The sequence below is a fragment of the Myotis daubentonii genome, chromosome 4 (genome assembly GCF_963259705.1).
Source record: "Myotis daubentonii chromosome 4, mMyoDau2.1, whole genome shotgun sequence".
Taxonomy (NCBI): Eukaryota; Metazoa; Chordata; class Mammalia; order Chiroptera; family Vespertilionidae; genus Myotis; species Myotis daubentonii.
This window is the reverse complement of record NC_081843.1, coordinates 100,221,959-100,246,351: the sequence shown is the minus strand read 5'-3', so window position 1 is coordinate 100,246,351 and position 24,393 is coordinate 100,221,959. Positions and strand designations below refer to the sequence as shown.

Below are 24,393 nucleotides of genomic sequence, written 5' to 3'. Positions count from 1 at the left end.
CCAGGGGATTGGGCCTAAGATGGCAATCAGACATCCCTCTGGCAGCCCGGCAGCCCTTGGGGGATGTCCACTTGCCAGCGGTGAGCAGGACTAAACTGCAGTCGGACATCCTTAGCGCTGCTGAGGAGGCGGGAGAGGCTCCCACCACCACCGCTGTACTGGCAGCCATCAGCCTGGCTTGTGGCTGAGCAGGGCTCCTCCCATGTGAGAGCACCCTGACCACCAGAGGGCAGCTTCTGCATTGAGCATCTGTCCCCTGGTGGTCAGTGTGTGTCATAGTGATCAGTCATTCCCAGTCCTTCTGCTGTTAGGGTCAGTTTTCATATTACCCTTTTACTATATAGGATAGAGGCCTGGTGCATGGGTGGGGTCCGGCTGGTTTGCCCTGAAGGATGTCCCAGATCAGGGTGGGGGTCCCACTTGGGTGCCTGGCCAGCCTGGATGAGGGGATGATGGCTGTTTGCAGCTGGTCACACCCCCTTCAGGGTGGGGGTCCCCACTGGGGTGCCTGGTCAGTCTGGGTGAGGGGCTGAGGGCTGTTTTCAGGCTGGTGGGTGACTGAAGCTCCCAGCCTCTCCTTTTTTCTTTTTATTCTGGGATTAATTTACCTTGTATAGCTGTCACTGGAGCTGAGAGCAGGCTCCAGCTCTGAGGCCGTTGCTGGCTGAAAGCAGGTACCTGGGTTTGTTTAGATTCTATAATTGAAACTCTGTTGCCATCACTGGCTGCTCTAAGCTCCGAGGCCGCGCTGGCTGAAAGCAGGTTTCTGGGGTTTGTTTAGGTTCTATAATTGCAACATTGTTTTATCCTGAGCTCAGAGCTGAGCTGCGGCAGGCGGGGAACGTTGACTTCCTCCATCACTGGAGTAAGCAAGCCTCATGTTCATGTTCGCTTCAGCTGCCTGGCTGCCGACCGCCATCTTGGCTGGCAGTTAATTTGCATATCTTGCTGATTAACCAATGGGAAGGGTTGCGAAGTTATGGTTAATTACCATGTTTCTCTATTATTAGATAGGATAACTATAATGATCAAATGCTTACTATATACTAAATGTTTGAAGATTTCATGTTTTGATCATTTAAAAAACACTTTGAAATAAATATTACAATTGTAATATCCATTTTACAGATGAATAAACTGAGACAAAAGAGGGTCAAGAGAAATGGAAGCCTTCCTATTGGATGTAATAAGTACTAATAATTAGTCAGTTCATTGAAAATACAAACTGAGGCCTTGCCCAGGTAGCTCAGAACATTTTCCCATTATGCCAAGGTGGTGGGCCCCATTCCTGCTCAGGGCACATACAAGACCCAACCAATGAATGCATCAGTAAGTGGAACAACAAATCAGTGTTTCTCTCTCTCTCTATGTCTCTCCCCTTCTCTCTCTCTTCCTCCCTCCATTCTCTTCTCTTTCTAAAATGAATAGATTTTATAAAAAGAAAATGCAAATTAAAACAAGGAATTATTAAAAACTGATTCATGCATACCTTAGACATTTTACTTTTTTAAAAACATACTAATATATATCCATTTGGCAAGGTTTTTTCTTTCAGTAGAAATTGCTAATTGGAATTTAGCACTGTTTTTCTGGCAGAAACCACACACATAACATATGCTCAACATTTCTTAGTTCCAATTTCTTTGATGCAAAATGAACCTAGAGACATGTGTGAAGCAATCCAATGCAGAATCCTTGTAGACTTTTTTTAAATTTTTTTGTCATCTTTTATAGTTATCCTTCTAACATCCAATTGGCATGGCTCTTACCAAGTCATTCCAAATCATTCAACCTATTTTTCACAGGGTAAAAAAAAGCACCTTTTTTCACCTCAGATTTCATCATTAGTTATATTTAATTAAGTTATGTGATGGCAACTGTACAGGTTTGAGAAGTAACTTAGACAAATTACCTAGTAAAAGCAAATGTGTGTGGGTCTATTAGAGAGGATTCTATATTCCTAGGTGGTCGAAATTACATGTACCACCTCACATGTTCATTTAGAATCTATGCTAGATGATTCTCCCCCAAAGCTGGAGGGGACTTGGTGACCACATTAACAGAGTATGGCAAAAAGGATACTATCTGAAATCCAAGCTAATTCCAAGCTAATCCCCTTAGCCTATAGCCCATAGTCCTGACTGAGCTCCCAGCTGACACCAGCAGCAACTTGCCAACCATGTGAATGAACTATCTTGAAAGCAGATCCTCCAGTTCCAGTCAAATCACTCTATATTATACCATGTACAGTAGAGATGAGCCATCCCTGCTGAGCACTTTCCAATTACAGAGTAGTGAGCAAAAGAGAAGATATTTATTTTAAACCACTAAGTTTGGATGGTTTTTTATGTAGCAGTAGATAATTGGAATGAGTGCTTTGGATGGAATTGGTATGTTTCACAGACGGAATGGTGGACATATATCAATCAGTCAGTCTGTTAAGTAAACTTTTCCTCAAACTTCTCTAAGATTACACAAGAATTAAAAGATAAAGCCTAGCTTTGAACTCAGAAGACTGTGACTTTAGAATTATATTACTACTAGAGGCCTAGTGCATGGGATTCATACATTGGTGGGGGGTGTGGCCTGCAGGGATCAGCCCGCAGTGGGAGCGCTCATCCCTGTCAGCTGGGCAGCGCTCCCACTGTGGAAGTGCACTGACCACCGGGGGGCAGCTCCTGCATTGAGTGTCTGCCCCCTGGTGGTCAGTGCATGTCATAGCGACTGGCTGACCAGTCCTGGTTGTTCCTCCATTCAATCGCTGGGCTTTTATTATATAGGACATTATATAGGACATAAAAGTCCAATACTTAAGTTAAAAATGAAGTTAAAAACTGTTAAATAAAATAAGCTTTATCCTCTTAACTTTACAAACACCTTCGTGAAATTTAAATTGTCAGGTATGTGTTCTTGGACTCCATGGCTTTGCCCTTCTCTTTCTACCTCTGGGTCCTCTCCTCACTATAGGGTTTTTGGTTGCATATATGTAACCTACAACCCATACATCCATGCTTTAGTCACACATCCCGTTGCCCCCTCAGCTGCCCCTTTGCCAGCCCCAGGTCCTAGGGATGGCCATGCTGGGCAATGGCCAGCCCCATAAGAATGAACCTAGAGAAGAAGTTCATGTGGGCTCAGAAAGTAGACTTGAGCCATTTGTGTAGTGCCTATTGCATGGTCTAAAGGAGAGGTGGGCTCTGGATGGACTCTGGGTGGACATGTACCCTTGGTCCACAGTCTCCCTGTTCCATGGGGAGTTCTGAGCTAGAGAGGACTAAAGCAGTACCCTGTAGGACCCCTTTTCATCTCTAAAGACAGTACCACCCCCATGTCCCACTTGGTGTTTCTCTCTAAACCCTCTCCTCCACCATCCTTCAGTGTCTGGCACATAATTGAGGATCAATAAATATTTACTGAATAAAGTAGCCTTATTCCCAAAGGCAAGTCTTACATTTTCAATCTTGAATGCTACAGGAGTTTAAGATGACCAGCCCTGAGTTAGGTCACAAAGCTGGGATAGGAGCCAGGCTTACACACACCTCTGAGCACAGCTAGAAAATTGATTCTAAGTGCTTCCAAAGGGTAAGCACGGTGGATGACAATTCGATTTGGCTCAATGAATGTTGACACAAAGCAAACATCAGACATTGGAGAATGAAACCTTTAGCATGGATTGTCCCAACCTTTTGTCCTAAGAATGACATTTTCCACTGACACTGACAAATTGCTGTCATCTCTCCCCGATGCCCATGCCCAGCTGAGACTGCCCATCTCCCTACCCAATATGCATGTTCTTCTGTTAATGACAACCAAGTCAAGTGGAAATTATTAGAGAGAAGGGCTACTTTGCTCCTCTGCAGGATGTTACAACTGCGCATTTAGGAGATTTATTTGGAGAGAACAACTCACTGTGATTATATCTTCAGAGAAGCCTCTGCAAAACCACAGAATCTTCCATGTCCAACACAAGTAATGGTAGTAACATTATTATTCACCAGACTTGATAGTCACAAAGACCTTATAAGCTTGTGTATCCACTTACTATTTTCATGTTATGTTTCAAAGCCATTCTCTGCTATATCCAGAAAATCACTATACATGGAGGTAGATGTGTTATTTAATCAGAGCTGCTTTATTTATTTTCAGGTTTTTTATTTTAGAGAGAGAGGAAGGATGAGAGAGAAAGAGAGAGAGAGAGAGAGAGAGAGAGAGAGAGAGAGAGATCGAGATCTACTTGTTGTTTCACTTATTTATGCATTCATTAGTTGTCTTGTATGTGCCCTGACAGGGGATCTAACATGCAACCGTGGCTTATTGGGATGATACTCTAATCAACTGAGCTACCTGGCCAGGGCTGAGCTAGGTGTTTTAATATTATTTTAGTTCAAACCTAAAGAACTTGAATCAAAAAATATTATTTTAAAAAAGTTTGCCTGTCATTTTGATTAAACCTTGTTCTACTAGCCTCAGAAAAAGATCAATATAAGTGATAACCTAGGGAATTTTAAGTAAAAGTGAAACTGAAAGTAAAAGACCATGTTCTTCCTGCAATCCTGACAATAAATATAATTTACTTTTATTTAGAAGAGGGCTAATTCAAATTCTTCATACACATGGCTGTGGGAAGATTTCCAATGAAACAAAGATTGTTGAAGCATAAAGTCCCCTAAGGGGGAAATTCATAATTTCACTTAGAATCCTGTTTCCTGTAAGGCTATGACATCTAAAGCCAGCACAAAGATTAAACCTGTGAGAAATGAATGTCAACTCCCTCCTTAAACCTGCTTCTGACATTTAAAACGTTCCTCAGCTTCAGAAAATCCATCTTTGCCTGAACTCAGAAGTGGGGCTCTGGGCCTAGCTGTTGACCAGGAATTATATAGATTAATGTTTTCATCATTGTACTTTCATCTTTACAGATTTTTGAGAGAGTTTCATGAATTTGAGGGAGGTGAAATTAAACTGTGGGGAAGCAACTTATTAATGATTAACTATCAATTAATTTTTCTCCGCTATGTCCATGGGAAACTAAAACATACAAAAATTATCATCTGAATTTTCTTTACTATTAATTTTAAAATTTTTTCCTCTATTTTTCCCATTAACTAAAAATATGCCCACATAGCCTTATAGGAAGCACACCTACAGGCTGTGTTTGCATCTTTATCTTTTTGTGGACAGTTTTTTTGTTTATTATTATCATTAATTTTCCTGAGGATAATTATCCTGGGTCCTGGAAGAGATGGGAGGTGAGGGAAGCATGGAATAGATGTGTGCTAGGCCAAAGAATGGCCTATATTTCTTAGGGGGAAAGTCTCTTAAAATAACTTTGAAGTCTTTGATTAATTTACCAGATAAATCCACTGCATGTAAAATGGCGTGCGTCCTCATGAATGCAGTGAATTAATCTCTAGGTTCCACTGGGACTTGGAACTTTGAGCTTTGCTATAAATTACAGCACTTGCTGTAATGTTTTATCTCACACGCATGATAGAAATATTTTTTCTGAACTGAAAAATTAAGACTAAAGTAATCTTCAAATCATTGTGACAACTTTTTAACTGGGAAAATATTTCAAGTGTTGGTAGAATTTGCTGTGTAAAAACCACGTTACCTGTAAACATTCCTATTCTGTTTTTAATCATACAAAGATTATTATTAGAAAGTAGGGTGCAAAGCATTTTGTTTCATATGCTTTAAAATCTGATCAATTACTTCAAATCACCTACATGCTCAACTCATGTTTCTAAGGAAAGCATGACGGCCTGCCTCATCTATTCTGTCTTTGCCATTAAAATGTGCCATTTACTCCCATTAGAAGGATGAAACGGTGGGAAATCTCCAGGTTCCACTAGCTAGAAACCTGATCCTGGGGAGTCAATAGCCTCATTTTTCCTCTTCTCATTTAAAAAATACTTATGTGTGAAAGAGAAACACATCTCACTGCTGGTGAATGTGTTTCCCCAGGACTTCATTAAACCAAGTAATGGGATTGGTGTTTAAATGATTAAGTAGGTATATAAGCTTTTGCAAAAGGAAAATCTAATTAAGACCGTGCTCATAGAAGTCAAGACACTAACATTTTGATAGGTCTATGAGAGGTTTATGCAAATGTGAGGCAGTATTATTATCACACACAGTGATACAATGTTTTGGTGGGCTTAGGGTTATAAGTATGCAGGATGCTCTATGTAACATACTCTGGAGTAAAACTATTCTACTCAGCTTATCTTTATCTTTTTACAAGCTCTCTGTACTGTCTCAGAAGTTAGAAAACAAGCCATAATTCCTAGAATCTACTTTCCTGTTGACAGGTTATTTCCTCCCCACCTCCCCCGGAAAAAAAAAAAAATCATGGTCAAGTTTGCCAACCGGCATGAGGCACGGGAGGTCCAGTGCAGAGCCTCATGGCTGCTCAGTTGCTAGGCACTTTGGAACCAGCCCAGAGAATTCTAAACTCTTCCCCATTTGTAGCATGTCTGAAAGATTACACATGGAGCACAAAGTTTGATAAAAATATATTTAAAACAAGCAAGAAAAAAATAGTTTGGGCCTTGAGGATAACTTTCATCATTCTTTTAACCAAGTAGAGTTAAATTATACAGATCATGATTTCAAGTATCAACTTATAAAATGTGTGATAAATCAGAAAGCAAACAAGAGGACTCTTTTATTTTTTCAGAAAAATGTATTTGCAATTCAAATGTTCATATAAAAAGCATAAATTTTAAAAAGTTCATAGATGTGTGTTTTTAGAAGTGTTATGGTTTTGCCATTCATTGCAATTACATTCCAATGGGTGGTCCACGCTGCACCATCCTATACTCTGGTCACACTGAAGTCACTCTCATCACAACTTCTCCTGAGCTGTTATCTTCCGACAGGTCTTCGTGGGGTCTCATTCGATTGAACAGGTGTAATAACACGTAGCCACACTGAAACCTCGGGGAGGTTAGCTGCGTGGGATGGACCAAGTTCCTGTTCCGCAGAGCTGTCAGTGGCAACCATAAAGTCCTGCTTGTAGAAGACTCTCCCCGGCTACTTTCTTCGATGTCTGTGGCTTTGTCATAATTTAATACATCCCAGTGTAAGTTAACAGCTCGCCAGCGCTTAAACACTCTGTAAACTGCAGCTCCTTCATGGACAATGAGACCTAAAATTCAAGGAAAAAAATCAATTTCAAAAGACTGGTCATAACCAAAAGTTGAGAATGTTATTTTGTATGCAATTAGGAATGAAAGAAATAGTCAACTCTTTGTTACTCATCTTCTTTAAAAATATGGTATTCTGACTACTCAAATATTTTGGCAAATGGCAAAACACTAACCGTATTGCCTGGGAACAATCAATATTCAAAGATTAAGAGTTCAATACCATTCAGAGAATGTAGTTATCATGGATATAATTGACTTGCTTCATTATGGCTCAGAACATACACTGGGCATTTCATTGCCGTAGAAGAAACATTGGGTTCATTTTCATTTATTGATTCAACATGTACTTCACATATATTTCTTGAGCCAAGCAATGTATGTGGGCTTGATCCCAGCAGGCAACTTAATTTTTGGAAAGAGGCATGTATTAAGGTCAATGCCATCTCCCCAGTTCCTAAGACAATGCCTGACACACAAGGAGGTATGATATAGCTTTTTGTTATTTTTACTCTCCAGACAGGTCAACAAAATTTAGTAAGCACCTACTTGAAAGCTTTATGTATATTCTTTCGTTTGGTTCTCAACACAGCCTTATGAAATAATCACAAGCACGTTCCCCATGTCACAAGCAAGAACACCAAGCCCCAGGCAGGTGAGGGAACTTGCTCAAGAGCAGATGACTAGCAGCGGCGGGTCAGGAATTCAGACCCAGGCAGGCTGGCTCCGGGGTCCTTGTTCTTCGCTGCCGTACAGTGAGGTGGATGATTAATGATTTCTGAGACAGAGTCTTCAGAGAATAAACTAGGCCAGTGATGGCGAGCCTATGACACGTGTGTCAGAGGTGACACGCGAACTCATTTTTTTGGTTGATTTTTCTTTGTTAAATGGCATTTAAATGTATAAAATAAATATCAAAAATATAAGTCTTTGTTTTACTATGGTTGCAAATATCAAGAAATTTCTATATGTGACACAGCACCAGAGTTAAGTTAGGGTTTTTCAAAATGCTGACACGCCAAGCTCAAAAGGTTCGCCATCACTGAACTAGGCGATACTAGAACCTCACAAACCAGCAGTCAGTGAATCAGATATGGTGCCCTGAGACATGACGTCATGTCCTTCGTCCACCCAAGGTCCCATCACACCCTGCATTCTTCATCATTTATATTTCATCATGGGGTGACCGCCCCATAAAAAGGATCCCAGGGGTGGGGGGCTTCAGGTAGAAAAGTGAGGAGGAGCTCTTCTCTTTCAAGAGGTTGAAATTCCTGTGAAAGTTGGTGGAGAGGCCAATGAAATCTTTTTTTTTTTAATGGCATATGGCCTGAAAGTAGAATGCTTCAGGTGACAACCATTTTTTAACAATAAATTTGAAAAATGAGTAGATCTACCTCCTCAGCATTTAGAATCTTGGGTATATGCCCTCAAGAAACTCTCATAAATGTGAACAAGGAGGCATATTCAAAATGTTTATATATTTGTTTGTTTTTCAGAAAAGAAAATCACCACAATCTCAAAGTCTATCCTTAGAAGAATAGCCAGCCTGCGGTGTGTGGATCCAAGGGACCTCCACAAGGAAATAGTAGGAAACACGGCCATGGTACTAACATGGATACACCTTAAAACAACAGTGCAAATCTCAAAGCCATGGCTTAAAAAAAGGGAAAGTTTTAGAAATAAATGATTAAAGAAATAATCTACACTTTATGGATACAGATATATATATGGTAAATAAAAGTATAAAAACATGCATGGGAATAATAACCATTAAATTCATAGCAGTGGGGAGAGGAAATGAAGTGAGATCAGGGAGAGACTTCAAAGAAGGCTTCCAATGTTGTGTTTTTTAAGCTGGGTGCTGGGGATATGGATGGATATGTATACTTTTTGTGTGACTGAATAATTCATAATTTCAAAAATCACAGAGAATGCGGAAAACTGGTCTAAGATGGACTAGGTAGGTGATGGCGAACCTTTTGAGCTCGGCGTGTCAGCATTTTGAAAAACCCTAACTTAACTCTGGTGTCGTGTCACATATAGAAATTTTTTTGATATTTGCAACCACAGTAAAACAAAGACTTATATTTTTGATATTTATTTTATATATTTAAATGCCATTTAACAAAGAAAAATCAACCAAAAAAATGAGTTCGTGTGTCACCTCTGACACGCGTGTCATAGGTTCGCCATCACTGGACTAGGTGAACTAGGAGAGACAATAAGGAGGTTACCCATATAAATGTGAGAAGTAGAGTGGTGGCAGTAAGGAGAATACTGAGGGACAGTCATAAACTTGTCAGAAGGAAAATGGATATGAATAGTAATACAAAGAAGGGGGAAATCAGAGTCCCACATTGTTAAGGCTGGAGGAAGGGATGATTGAAAGAATGAGTACAACGAGTTTTTGATGGGAGATTATTTTTTCTTTTCAGCTAAAGCAATGCCAGATAGGTTATAGAGATACCCAGCTCTTGGAAAACCACACCTACTTAACGGTAGAATTTAAGTTTTAAAATATATTTTATTGATTTTTTTTTTTACAGAGATGAAGGGAGAGGGATAGAGAGCCAGAAACATCGATGAGAGAGAAACATTGATCAGCTGCCTCCTGCACACTCCCTACCGGGGATGTGCCCGCAACCAAGGTACATGCCCTTGACGGGATTCGAACCTGGGACCCTTCAGTCCGCAGGCCAATGCTCTATCCACTGAGCCAAACCGGTCAGGGCTAGAATTTAAGTTTTACATCGCTCCCTTACCAGATAAATTTCAGACACATATAACATAACCGCATTCCAAAGATATTTGTCATAGACCACTAAAAATGCATATGGTTCAATAAATAAAAATGTCTTCAACCCAGTCACTATACACCAAAATAATCTGTAGAAAACTAAATGTCCATTAATCACAGCAATTTCAAATCATTGTTATGATCAACTTATTTTTCCTAAGAAATAATCGAAGTTGACCCAACTGATTGGATGATTTTGAGAAACAGCCAGAATTAGAAGCCACCTCTACCAGGTTTTAATGGATGATTCTATTATTAGCTTTCTGAAAGCTCTGTGGCCAGTGATTTAACTTTTATGGTTCAGATTTTCCTCCTTAAAATGCAATTGTAATACCTAATCTACACATTCAGCAGAATAGTATGAAGATAAATTAGAATTCATCAACTAGCACTCAGATTTTTTCAGAGATGGTAACTGTATAAGTACAAGATATGATTATTAATTTAAAAATCAATAGTGAATCTATGTGGTGAGGAACATTCATTCACACTAATCACAAAACCATTATAGCTTGCAGCAGGTTCATTGTACATAAATGCCGAATGGGGGACAGCTTTACCAGGGAAACCACTCATTTTACAAAATCTTATTCTTTTTTTATTGATTTCCTCTGAAAGGCCAGAAATCAGATCTTTTGCTAGAGCTTAAAGTCACTTTCTTGGCATACACTCCTGGTAGCCCTTTTCTGAATACATAAATCTACCCAGTATTCAGAAATAAATCCCACAGGTCTTCATAGAACATTTTGAACCAAATTTAAAGAGAGAGAACTACTTGAAGTTTTCATGAAGACACAGCCCTCTTAAATTTCCAGCTTCATGTGCTGCTTCTTAATTGCATTTCAATTAAGAATAATGCTTAGATTGTGTTTTATTTTCCACGAGCAGTCAGAATTACTTCTTGCCTTCTAGAAGATTAAATTTTACTGAAATATGAGGAACCCCATCCCACCCCCAAGGTTGTCCACTGTAATGTAATTTTTTCTTCTTTATATATTCTGGAGTTGGAGCAAACGCCTTCTGTACTAGTGGTTATGAGAAGAAATGATGACTGTGATCACTGAAATCCAGGAGTAAGCAGTCATTCAACTCCAGTTCGTATGTTGGAAAACCCAGCTGCTAAAATCCATATTGCCATCCTTTCTTACTGATCGGTCTCCTCTGGTTTCATAATGGGGAGCTCACTTCCTCCAGTGGCTGTCACTCTCCGAGTAATACAAGTTAAGCCTTAAAAAGGATTTATCACCTTGACATTTTAGGTCATATGAGAACAGGCTTAAATTTACTTTTCCATCTGAGTCACTAAACCTGAAGGGAAAATCAATAATTTCTATAAAATGTAAGTATTAAATATTTTAGGATACTTGCTACATTATTAATGGCATGGATGTCAACAAGCTATGATTTATGGGAATTTGGGGTTTTAAGAGTTGAGCTCTGTGTGTGTGGTTGGTTTTATCATTTTCTTGCCAGTAACATTTAATTGGAGCACCCAGTTATTAATGTGCAAAGAACATTTTTGTTAGGGAATTATCTTTTAAAACAAAGCAGGATTAAGTAGTTTCTGGTTTCATTGGAATAAAAGCAACTGTTTATATAGATAAAAGTATCCCAGATTTCAAAGTGGTGTGTTAGTTGAAATTCTTATATATTGTAGAGAATAAGCTAATTACCCAAAGAAATGGTGGGGCAGACTATCAGGTACACACTCTGTGCATGCACTTGAATACTCTCTCTCTCTCTCTCTCTCTCTCTCTCTCTCTCTCTCTCTCTCTCTCTCTCTCTCTCTGTTTATTTTAACACAGACAAACGGTGTGTTATAATTAACGGAAACTTCCAATATTTTTGATCAAATAAATATTTTGATATTAACAACCAAAGCACTGGTCAAACTTTTATTTCTTATGTTACCAGCCTCAGCTTTTGTCCAAATAAGCTTGGTTATTTTCATAATTTAAAGGCCAAATTTTTATTAAGGATATATTTTGATAGTCAGGCAATGTGCTATATGCTTTACATGCATGATTTTATATCTTGATGGAAACTTTACAAATAGATACTGTGATTGAACAATTTCTCAGCTGATGAAATTGAGACGTACAGAGATTTAACTTGTCCAACATCATGAAGATATAAGAATCAGAGGTGAAGGTAAAGCTCAAATCTGTCTATAAGCAAACATTGAGTACTATAGTCCTACTCATGTTAAATGTCCAATTTAAGGCAGTCTCCCCTAGTCATACAATGATAACCAACTAAAAGAGAGCTTGCTATCAACTGAAAGTAGGTATCTCCCTAAAATTCATGTTGAAGCCCTAATCTGTGATGCAATTGTACTTGGAGGTGGGATCATTGGAAGGTAATGAGGGTTATCTTAAGTCATAAGAGTGGGGACCTTGTGATGGAATTAATGTCCATATTAAAAGTGGGAGAGCCCTGGCTGGTTTGGCTCAGTGGATAGATTGTTGGTCTCCGGACTGAAGGGTCCCAGGTTCGATTCCGGTCAAGGGCACATGCCTGGGTCCAACGTGCAGGAGGCAGCCAGTCAATGATTCCCTCTCATCACTGATGTTTCTATCTCTCTCTTCTTTTCCCTTCCTCTCTGAAATCAATAAAAATATATTTTTTTAAAAAGTGGGAGAAACATGAGTTCTCTCTCTCTCGCTCTCGCTCTTGCTCTCGCTCTCACTTTCGCTCTCTGCTCTCTGTTGTGCATACACGGAATGGCCATGTAAGGACATAAAGAGAAGACAGTTATCTGCAAGTCAAGATGAGAGCCCTAACCAGATGCTGAATCTGCCAGCACCTTGCCCGTGGACTTCCCAGTCTCCAGAACTCTAAGCAATAAATGTTTGTTGTTTAAGCCACCCAATCTGCGGTATTTTATTTTAGGAGCTCAAAAAGGCTAAGACAGACCTTGTAGATAAACTACATCACCCTCATTTAAAATATGAGTAAATTAAGTCCTGGAGACTGTGGCTTGGGCAAAGTTATGCAATTAGTTGCCATTTTTAACATCCTTGTGCGTCACTGCCAGTTATATCTCTAGGACTGCCAGTGAAAGAGCCCCTTTCTTCCCTCCCTCTCACGGGAGGGAAAGGGATAGGAACCTTATTTGAAGGCAACACTGTAAGTGGTGAGACCTTCGTCTGGGGAGCTGCACTCCCCTTGAGCCTTCCCAGGAAGTACAAGGCCCTGATTAAACCACAGAGAAACAAACACAGGTTAAAGCCCTGTGTGCTGTTCAATCAAAAGGGCTCTTAGGAAAACTATGGAGCTCGCAACCCCCAGCAGATATTTGGCCAGAAAAAGCCGTTGATTGTGACAATGTCCAAGATTTCTAGATTAAATTTTACTATTCTCCCTTGTCAAAGTTATTCCTCTCTCCTTCTCCCCCTCTCTCTGAAATTTGCACATAACTAAACTCTACAAATATTATCCTGTGTCATTCTGAGAAGTCAGGGTACACCCAAAGAATGGTGACTTTGGGTCCCATTTGATCCTGTTTAAGAACAGTAGTTTAGAGTCAATCACATAAAGTAGCCCCACTTTTGACATCATAATTTACATCCCTACTCAGAAGACTACAGCATGTTTAGACCAAAGAGGGTCAACTGAATGAGACTTTGGTCCAAGATACCCTTTGCTGGGATCATCTGCGCTGGAATGTAATAAAATGCCTTAATCCTCCTGGCAAAATTTCCCAACTGACCCCAAATTTAAATGCCCAACTGTCCTGGAAACATAGATGTGAGTATAGAGGTGATCATTTTTCAAGTCACTCCTCCATTGTTGAATCTTGTTAATATGAACCTTGAAAAAACTGTAAGTCATTGTTCTATGTATATTGAATGTTTTTGTTGGAGTAAACTATGGATGAAGCTTAAATGAAAAACAAAAACAAAAAACACCAATAGAACAAAATATAAAACTTAGAGAGATAAAGACTGAAAATAACACATAAATCATCACAGATGTCACTAGGCTCACCAAAAAACAAGGCTATCATAAACTGATAACTTAAAAACCAAGTCTCTGGGAACTACAATGTCCTGATTGCATATGGAATTTGTTGTGAACCCATATCTGAACAAATAATGTAAAGAAAATCCCACATACAATGCACTTCTATCTATAAAATATGGGTTGATTTTTCTATTGTTGAATGTAAATTTTAGATATACATTCAAAGAACCAAGTTGAGAAGGCAGACTGTTCATGAGAGCTTAAAGCTTAGAGGCTTAACACTCAAACCACCGGTACTAAAATCTGAGCAAAAAAACAACAACAAAACATTATAAGGAAAACACATTATTCAGAAACATCCCATGACATGACATGAAAATATTTGGCATTAGAGGCTGGAAAATCTCCAAATATTGATGATCTAACCCACCCCACATCCAAAATAGATCACAGGGCACATGAAGAAATGACAATTGAATAGTGAAGACCTTAAATGACTGTTTCTTGAGAGCACACAAAGGAAAATTCCTGGCCATTGTCCTATGAAACTGCCACTCTCTCTGTCCTCTCTTTGCCCAATGAAATCTGCTGTCATCAGCATGATGCAAAGAGCACATTTGTGCTGCATCTTTAATGCTGATGACATCACTGACTGGGAGTAGAACAAGATGGCAAAGCCAAATTCCAATAAGAAGTGCAATATTTTACTAACTGGCAGTGAAAGGGCTTGACATAGGTTGGAATTGCTCCTTGACCTGCCATCTTATTTCAGTGAATGATCAACCCCCAAGTCAAGTCAGCTGAAACCTGGGAGTCACCTAGACTCCTCTATCCTTTTGCATTAAATAATGCTAATTCTGTCTTCTGAGCAAATCTGAGATTAAAAAAACATCAATCAGAGAATCCCCTGAAAGAAGCTCTCTCCAACACTTACATGATGAAGTATTAAACATGCTTCAAGATCCAGACGCTCTCATCATTGTTTTTCTGACCCACGCAAAATTAATTACTCCCTCCTGCCTGCTACCTCTCCACACAAGAAACGCCTGCCCTGTTTTACCTATTACCCACACTGGAACAATTTGCTTATATGCCTGTGAGCCTCATCAGCTGTGTGCTTCCTGAGGACAGGAACCCTAGTCCTACTTCAGTGTCTGGTACACAGTAGGAATTCAATAAATCTTTACCCAATGAGAAGAAATGAAAGACTAGCCATGATTGGAATCTAAAGGATAACAAAAATTAATTTAGTTGTGACTGCCATGAAAACAAAGAGAGATCACAAGTATTATTCTATGAAGCGTTAGAGTAACAGCTTGATCTCAGGACAAACAGATGTACACGCCAAGACTAGAGGTGGAAAGGCCCATATTTTATGACCGTGGACTTTGGGTCATGGGGAGAAGGTGATGATGATGGTGCATGTGTGTGTGTATGTGTGTGTGTGTTTGTATACAGATAGAGAGAGAGAGAGAGAGAGAGAGAGAGAGAGACAGTCTAACAGGGGTAGAGAGCTATAAAATTCTCTACAAGGATTTGTTTTCAGTTCTAATAAATTATAGCAGCCACTCCCATAGTTTTGTTGGCCTGGTCATTAAGTGTTTGCCTGCATCAACCAATAATCAAGCCAAAGAGTTACCAAGTGATTACAGCTAGGCCTAAAGCCTATAAGACAGGTATGGATTCCAGGCAAACAGGGAGAATAAAAAAGATGCTGTCCATTCATCTGACCATTGCTTTTCTAAGAAGCCAATCTATCAATTATTTTAATGATTTATTTATTCCTTAGTAGATAGGAGACTCCTGATCTTTTGATTACTAGCCCTGGAGTACTAACATACCATTGGTATATTTACAAAATATTCCTCAAAAGCTGCAAACTTTGTCATATGTTATAAAACACATGATGTTATTTTTTAAAAAAAAATATTAAAAGAATTCACTGGAGAGAAATGTTGTATCACTGGAGTTTCTACCCAAACTTGCTTGGGGTCAAGAAAAACCTACACCTACAGATATAATTATTGCAAAAACAGAAATAAAGGAATGAGCTCAATACTTTTATAGATATAAAAGATATCCTAGAGTTCTCATAAAACTAGGAGCGTGGATTAGATAATCAGTTTAATTTCAGTTGAATGCAACTTTAATTCTGTCCTTCAATTCATGAACAGATGAAACACCTGCAGCAAAGAGGTAACATTATATATCAGAGGGATCAGAAGTGGACAAACATAGTTTTAAAATTAGAAAAGGTGGGCTCTGGCTTCATTCAACCCCTTCATTGTGGGGCACAAAGTCTCTAAGGACCAGAGAAACCATATGGTTTGACAAAGGGTCCATGATTAGTTAGCGTCCAAGCCCAGAATGAAAGTCAGAACCTTGATGCCTGGTCCAGTGTGCTCACTCCTCAATAACTCAGACCACAGGAGCCATCTTTGGGCAAAGCCAGTCCTCACTGTCTCTCTCCAGCCAAAGGGATATTTTACCGACTATGAAGCAGTGTGAATCAAAATCCCTTTTCAATAAAACCAGACGTGGGGCTATTAAGTTCTCCTCTGGCCTTTATCCTCTGGGGTACATTGCAGCATTTGGATAGGAGATGGGAGGATTACAGTGACCCTCGCAATTATAATAATAAATCTGTCTGCATGCCCAATGGAACAGTATGTGGTTAAAAAAAACTAATCAAAATCCATCTTGTGTGTTAATTAAAGCTTTTTGGATCAGTAATCTACTTTATATATCTCCATTTATTGCCCATACGCTAGTATATAGACCAAAGCCAGTTCTTAGAAGGATACATTAATAGACTTTCCTCATGGGAAGTAGAAATAAACACAATGAATTTTTCCTACAATGGACAAACAATCTACTGCAAACTCACAGAGCACAGTTATTAATCTTCAGGGGAAAACTAGACATGTATTGGCTGTTTTATTTTTCGGGTGAGAAAAATATCTTTAAAAATATAAATTGAAATATCTAATTAAAACCTGCTTATCTTTGTGACCTGTAATAGGCTGTTTCATTTCTTGTGGCCTTGTTTTTCATTTCTCTTACTTCATATAGGCTGTGTGTAAAAATTCCAAACAGAAGCTACTATCTAAGCATAAGTAACATTTCTAACTCTTCCATTTCATTCACAACAGTCAGGTTTGTATAATTGCAAATATTGATAAAATTTTAACCTGAGTATAAAAATGCTCAGACCTCTGGTTTCCTTAATATTTTATTCTGTGATCTAGCAACAGAATGTTTAAAATTCTCATAACCACTCTCTGGAAGATAGTGGAGTCACAGACAGAGTCAAGTTGCACATGCACATATATGTGCACGCCTGCACACAGAGTGAGGTCACTAGAGCTGTTGTCTCCTGACCTCTCTGCTGCTCTCCATGATCACGGAGGGTGTGTCCCAGATTCTTGAATGTCCTTGGCTTCCTAGACCCACACACTTCAGGTCCCAGTAGATGATAGCCACAACCTGGTGTGCCTAACCCTTCCCTCTGCTGTTCTTCCCTCACCCCAGCCTGGAGTTTTCCCTACTAGAACCCATTCCAAGTGCAAGCTCTGAAACTACCACCCATTGCTGACAACCACCACCTCCGAGGCCTCTCACTCACTCACTTTCTTAATTTCAACGTATCCTGTCCCACCTCCTGGAGAGTCTGGGCCCCTGGACTGTGTAGTCTCCCCCCGCTCTCCCAGCCTCTGTCTGGGCTGCGGCTCCTTCCCAGCAGCTGAGAAAGCACATCCCATCCTGTAATCACACTCCCACCACTGGAGGTGAAAGGCAAGGCTGATCCTGCTGCTGTCTTCTAGCAACTGCATGCAAAACCCCATCATAGCCCATCTCACCATTTCACACTCTTCACTTATTCTTCATCCCATTGGGTAAAAAAGCACAGCCACATAGCCCTGTAGATTGGGACCACCCCTGCTCTCACCTCAGGAGGGCACTCAATTATGCCAACAAAGTCTCTTAGCTCAGCTTCCTCCCCCAAAGCTCACGGGGCTCCCCTCAGACTACTCATTGACAACACATGAAGGGATATGTCTGTCTTCCAATGAAACTTTATTCATGAGCACTAAATTTTATATTTGATATAATTTTCATATGTCATAAAATAAAACAAAATTCTTCTTTTGATATTTGTCAAGCATTTCAATATGTCAAACCCATTCTTAGATCATGGGCTGTACAAGAACATCCCTCTGCTATTTACATCTCTATCCTGCACTCCAGGCTCTGGACACAATAAATGGCCAGTAGATGACTGACACCTCTTTGGCTAGACTGCCCAAATTGAGAGACATGGCTCAAAGAGTCACACCGTGTCCTAGAGGAAATGGAAGGCAACAGTAACAACATATTTGGTCAGCTATGCTGCTGATTATGCTGATATTTCTCCAAAAGAACTTGAACTTTACGAGGTCAAATGAAAGAAAGGTATTGGGTTGGGTTTTCTCTTCAGAGGAGGCCTAAAATGTTCATTAGCTTTAAGAGACCACGAAGGGCAAGTAACAAAACAAATTCCCTTCTATTTGTTTCCTGGGGTTTTAAAAGCAGCAATATCACCATAACCAACATGATAATAATCTTTAGAAAAATTGGTAAACATCAATATGACTAAGACATACAAAAGCCTATAATTTGTACCTCCAGAGCAAAGAGATAATAATAGCCTACATCTCAAAACATATAAAGAATACACATTTGTTTCCTCTCTAAGAATTTTGAATTACAAGCAGCCACTCTGCCTCTCCCTCCAAAGGGCCTGACCAGGATGTGCTCAGAAATTAGAAACCTAAAGGACCCAAGGCTGGGGCTGGTGTTGAAGAATAGACATCTGCTTGACTTGCGTCAGAATCTTTGTATAAATGAAGTTGCGGCATTTCCTGGGACAAAAAGCTCGCTAAGATATTCTGAAATTGAGAAATAATGACCTGTGCTTATAAAAGAATTCTAAGAAGTCGTTCCAAAGAAGCTAGCAGAACATGCAACTCTGGGAACAGTCATGGCTGCGGGGTGACAGGCCCCTTCCTTTCAGCATGGCCAACCTCACAACCCAGTCCTCAGCCTGGGACGAACTTTGAAGGGAAGCCCAGAGGGGCTCTGGGCCAGAGTGGAAGGTTTGTGTCCACCCTGCACTAACTGGCAGCTGTGCAAAGGTCTCCTAAGTAGCCAAATTGTAGCACTGCATGAATGTAGGTCCCTGATCAAATTATAGATCAGGAAATGGAATCATTTCCTAGAGCAAAGGTGGCTGGTAGTCTTCTTGTGTCAAGAGGAAAATTATGATATGAAGATTCAACGAGGAAATACTGGGTGAATCAACTTTCCTAGTTATTTTGCCGAATACTGTTTGTGTGTTTTTCACACCCCTATGATGAATGCAGACTTACCCACATTAGTGCTTCCCCTGAACTCAGAATGAGACAAGGGCAACACCTTCTGCAATGCATTTTCCTGCGCTGTAATGCAAAGTGCCAACCTCCACTTAAGCAGCTTTCCACATCGCCCTCTGTGGCTGGATGCTGACCTGTTGACATGCAAAGCCGCTTTCCTAAGTGAGCTCAGTGCTCAGATCCCAGACTTGGTGGTGATGGTGGTGGTTATGGGGGTAAGACGGGGTGGAGTATGATGAAAGGTTGGATCTGGGCTTCCAATATTTTGTGCTTTTAAAACATCAGCTGAACACAGATTGGAAGCCTTAGCATCAAACTGGCTGGCAATTTTGAATGGGGTGGGGCAGGCGTGGGGTGTAGGCAGCTGACAGCTATTGTCTCTACTCCCCACAGGGAAAGTATTTTCAATGTGGAGATGGCCCGTGTCCAGTCACACTGGATTCTGTGGTCCTGGCTCTCCTTAGGGAAGGTGAGGACATCCACAAACACCTCGGTGCAAGACAGCGCTGGAGCGGGCCCTAAAAAATGCCGCCAACATGTATGTTCTCCTGGTAATCTTACGTTTTCACTTGAAATATTTAATAATTTTATAGATATCATTTTACATTTATCTATAAGTATTTGGCAACTTAAAAAAATGCTCTCTCTCTACAATGACCCAGGAGTGGACATTTTGCAGACCTGGCCCACCATTGCCCTTTGAAGCACATTCATCTATGTGGTTGCCGACTCTGTGGTGGCTACGCAGGAACTGGATGCTCTCCTGTGCTCTCCAGCCAACTCACTTTTTTTCTGCTCTAAATTACGGCATTTCCATTCCAATGCTAATCTCTTTCTAGCTCTTTCAGTAAATGTGTTTTCATCTAAAATACTTTAGAAAATATTGTCAGGTTCTGAATCATGCTGAGTGAGAAGTACCAGAGACCCTGGAAAATTTTTAACAGGAGGGAGTCTAGAAGTCATATTTTGCTTGGAACGCACTAGTATTTTTTTTTTCTTTAGTTGATTTACTTTCTTAATTATGCTTTACTTAAGCTAATTGGTTTGTGCTTGTTGAAAGTGAGCCACAGGAAGGAAGATGACCTGAAAGTGCCATTTCAGGAGGAAACGACCTGGCATTAGACAGGCAGACAACTGGTCACCCTCAATGGCAAGAACTCATTTGTGGTAACGGAGACTTTGATTATCCTAAAATTATTTGTCACACTTCTTCATCTTTCCTCATTCACTATCAAAGAATTAGAAAATGTACATTTTAAATTTCATGTCCATAAAATGTTAAATAAGGTGTTCCTTTTAGCTGCTTTGCCTGGAGAAAATAAAAATGAGCGAAGTGGAGCAATATCAAAGGCAAGAGAGAAACATTAACTTGGCTTTTAAAAATGTAAACATATGTCTGATATCATCAGTTTAAAACCATAGGAATATGTTGTGTTTATTCATTGTCCTGAAGTTCTATAATGAAATGTGAATAAAAGTTACCGACTGGGAACTCTAAATAGTTTTCCTGTGTGTACAAGTTTCCAAGTTGCTTTAGCTAGATATATTACCAACTATGAAGAACAGATTTTCAACAGGGCTACAATAATAGTGATAAAATTTACATGGATTTTTAAAAATTTATTTAGATTCAAAATACAGTAAAATAAAACTTAATTTCAGAGAGTATGGAATTTCTGCAGAGGAGCATTTTTTTTTCAGTATTGACTGTAATTGGTACAGCAAGGAGAAGATATTTTAATCAGATCCTCACTCTGGTACATCTCGGGCTATTTTTTTAAATTCCCTAATCTCTACAGCTTTCCAATGCAAGACAGCATAAACAATCATAATATACTTTATTTCAGTACTTTAAGAGAGCCCTGAGAAATAGTTGTGGTTCCTGATGGGAAAAGTGTGTGTGTGTGTGTGTGTGTGTGTGTGTGTGTGTCCTCCATTCTGCATGCTTGTGCTTTAATTTGAGAAATAGAAACATACAGAATACAAGCAATAACAGAACCAGTACTTTAGCCATAGAGCCAAGTGACAGAGAGAAGCAATTTTTCTTAAAGCAATTTCAGGAATCACTTTCTACACGAATAAAAAAAGGGACAGATAGAAGCGTGAAATCCCCTCAGTGTTAACAGTATAATAGAAGAAACCGGCCAGGAGCTCCTAAGGGCCTGGGGGAAGGCAGGGTTTGTGAGAGGTAGTGATCTCTGACTTCAATCACCCCTGCTGGATTTCATTTGTCAGAAAGAATAAGTGGCGTGTTAACACCACAGATCGTCGGTCTGTGTCCCTGCACATCATGACCCTGGCATCAGAAGACACCAGGCAGGATGACCTGCATATTCACACGGCCCTGTGTGACCACTGTTATTTTCGTAGATAAAACTGCCCCAGAGACTGAAATAGTCACAGAATGAATTAAGAAAACCACTCTAATGGTGTTAAATATAGTTGCAACTACCAATGGCAATGTCAAAAAGTGACATGGAGGCTTGTCAATGTATGGGAAAACCGGAACTCCCGTATATTGGGGGTGGGGAGATATAAACCGGTAAAGCCTTTTTAGGGTGCAAAATGTTAACATGTGCATATTACTCAAACCAGACTTTCCACTCCTTCGAATCTGGCCTACAGAAATACATAAGAGGATGTCTTTTGCAGCATTGTTCATAAAGGCAAAAATATCCATCAACAGAAGAAGAAAGTTCAAGTAAATCCCATACATCCGTTCTATTGAGAAAAGAGCTCGAGATCATATTGTTGAATGAACACGACTATTTGTTTAACCGTATGAATAGTTTTGATCCTGCTTATGTGAAAAATATGCATGTTAACCTAATGAAAAAGAGCTGGAGGATATGCATCAAGATGTTTGAGTGGGGATGTTTCTTCAAATCGAGTGATGTAACAGAGCAGTGTGAGTAAAAGGGTCCGTCTTAAACTTTATATATTTCAGAATTATAAATACAAAGGTGCCTCTTAAGTTGAATCTGTATATATTTACATGGACAATTAAGAAAAATTTGAAAAGAACAAAAGTAATCCAAGTTTTTAAATTTTGTAATCATAATTAATTCGTTCCTTCCCTTAGTATCTCAGGGAAGATTTTCCAGACATGGACTTGGCACCACACTGTGGTGTTAATGATTAGGTATAAGCACTGTTATATCTATTTCAGGAATCTCACTAACATAATGGCGTTTCAGTTTTAGTTCGTTGCTTCTACAAGAAACTGAACTGACCTCTACGCTACCAGACACTAAGTGACTTGGTTACTGCCCTCCCTCTTCAGATGCAAGTGAGTCGAATGACTCCCGGTCCTTATGGCCATCCCTTAGTCCCTCAATCTTTGAGTCATTGAGAAGCACATTCCTCTGTGGCCCAAACTTGCTTTGAATCACGGGACCAATGGAAGTGAGAGCCTTCAATGTCCTCTCTGTGCGAAGTGCGGAGTAAAGAACTGGATGCTGTGTGTGCCCAGTGCCATCTGCCAAGCACTTGCTCTTCGTTTCTGAGTTTGCTAACCTTCCTTTGTCCACTGTGCAAATCTTCTTAGGAGGGAGTCTGTTTGGCTTATTACTTCTCCCTAAATTACTAGCCCTGGGCTACCACATTTGGGTGGTTTCAATCCTTTAGATTAGTTTTCCTGGTGCACAATGATAGCCTGAATGCTATCTATTTAAATATTTAAAAGAGCTCCCTAAATATAATATAAAGTGTTCTCTCTTTATACCTCCATCTCCGTAAGACATGTCTCCCTCTATGGCTCTCCATCTACCTCTTCACCACCACCATCTCACCGTTAGTCCCCTTCCTTCTCTTAATCCTCTTGAACTCATTTTCACTGTAGGAAACACAACCTATTTATATTGACATGGTGCAGCTTCTTAATCAAGTTTTTATGCATATACCATTCCATTACCTAGACATCTGTCCAATATGGTAACCACTACCACATTTGGCTATTTAAATTAAATTTAAATAACATTAAGTTTAATATTCAATTTCTCATTCTCACTAACCACATTTCAAGTGCTTAATAATCAAATGTAGCCCATGTCTTTGGTACTAGACAGCACAGATATACAATGTTTTCATCACTGCAAAATGTTCCATCCATCAGACAATCCTGGTTTAGGTATTTCAACTCTAATAGTACCCAGACCCTTGGGAGCATTCAAAACTTTAACAGCAAATAGAAACTGGGTCTCAGGAAAGCAGGAAATGTATTAATAATGAATGAAAGCAACACCAAATTCACTGTGTCTGGAAATAAGTAAGTAAATTTCCCACGTAAATAAATTTTCTACAAATGTTTACATTTCTATTTAATAATCCAATAAGACTCTCTTCCTAAACATGACATACACTGGCTGGATTATAACAATTTTTTTATTGTGGAATTATCTGTAGATTTTCAGAATTATTATTGAAAAAGAACATTTATGAAGCTGCCAACCTGCTCTTCTCATTTAGGTATAAACAAATCTGAAAAGCTTGGATAATAGGAATGTAGGAATGTTTTCAACTACTTTAAAGCCCTCTGAATGGCAAGGCAGTCTTCCATCCTCCAACACTGACAAGGGGCCATCTCCCCATTTGCAAGCAACTACTTATCCGTCAGCCTACTTGGCTCTCACTTCCCCATGAAATCTGCCTGAATCCATCCACTCTCTACACACAACACCCCAGCGTTAATCTCTCCCAGCTTTGTCCGACCACCATCTCCTGTGCATACTTGCCTACTGTGCACAACTCACTGCGTTCTGGTTACCTACTTACACATCTGTCTGTCCTGCCTGTGGGCTAGAAGCTCCTTGTTGGCAGGAAAGTTACTGACTCTTATTTTTATTCTCAGCTTCTAGCATGATGTCTGGCACATAGACAGCTCTCAATACATACTTATTAAATTGAGCTGAGCAAATTGGGCTCAGAGCTGTAAACCTGCTTTTCACTCAACTCTGACTCCAAGTCTTGCTGTCAGGAGTATTTGAGGTATAATCAATATAATCTACTTTGTCACTTTCTACACTTAATTAGAAGACATCTGAATTAATTTGAAATGTTAGCTATGATC

General features: G+C 39.7%; 1 protein-coding gene across 1 annotated transcript in view; it reads right to left on the bottom strand.

Annotated features, from left to right (window-relative positions):
• Positions 1-6,516: 6,516 nt before the first annotated feature.
• MARCHF11 (membrane associated ring-CH-type finger 11) overlaps positions 6,517-24,393 on the bottom strand; it is an 86,306-nt gene continuing 68,429 nt past the window's right edge. Inside the window, exon 4 of the mRNA XM_059691878.1 lies at positions 6,517-7,153. Coding sequence (XP_059547861.1) covers positions 6,831-7,153 — 323 coding nt within the window. The 3' untranslated portion in view covers positions 6,517-6,830. The remainder of the gene's footprint in view (positions 7,154-24,393) is intronic.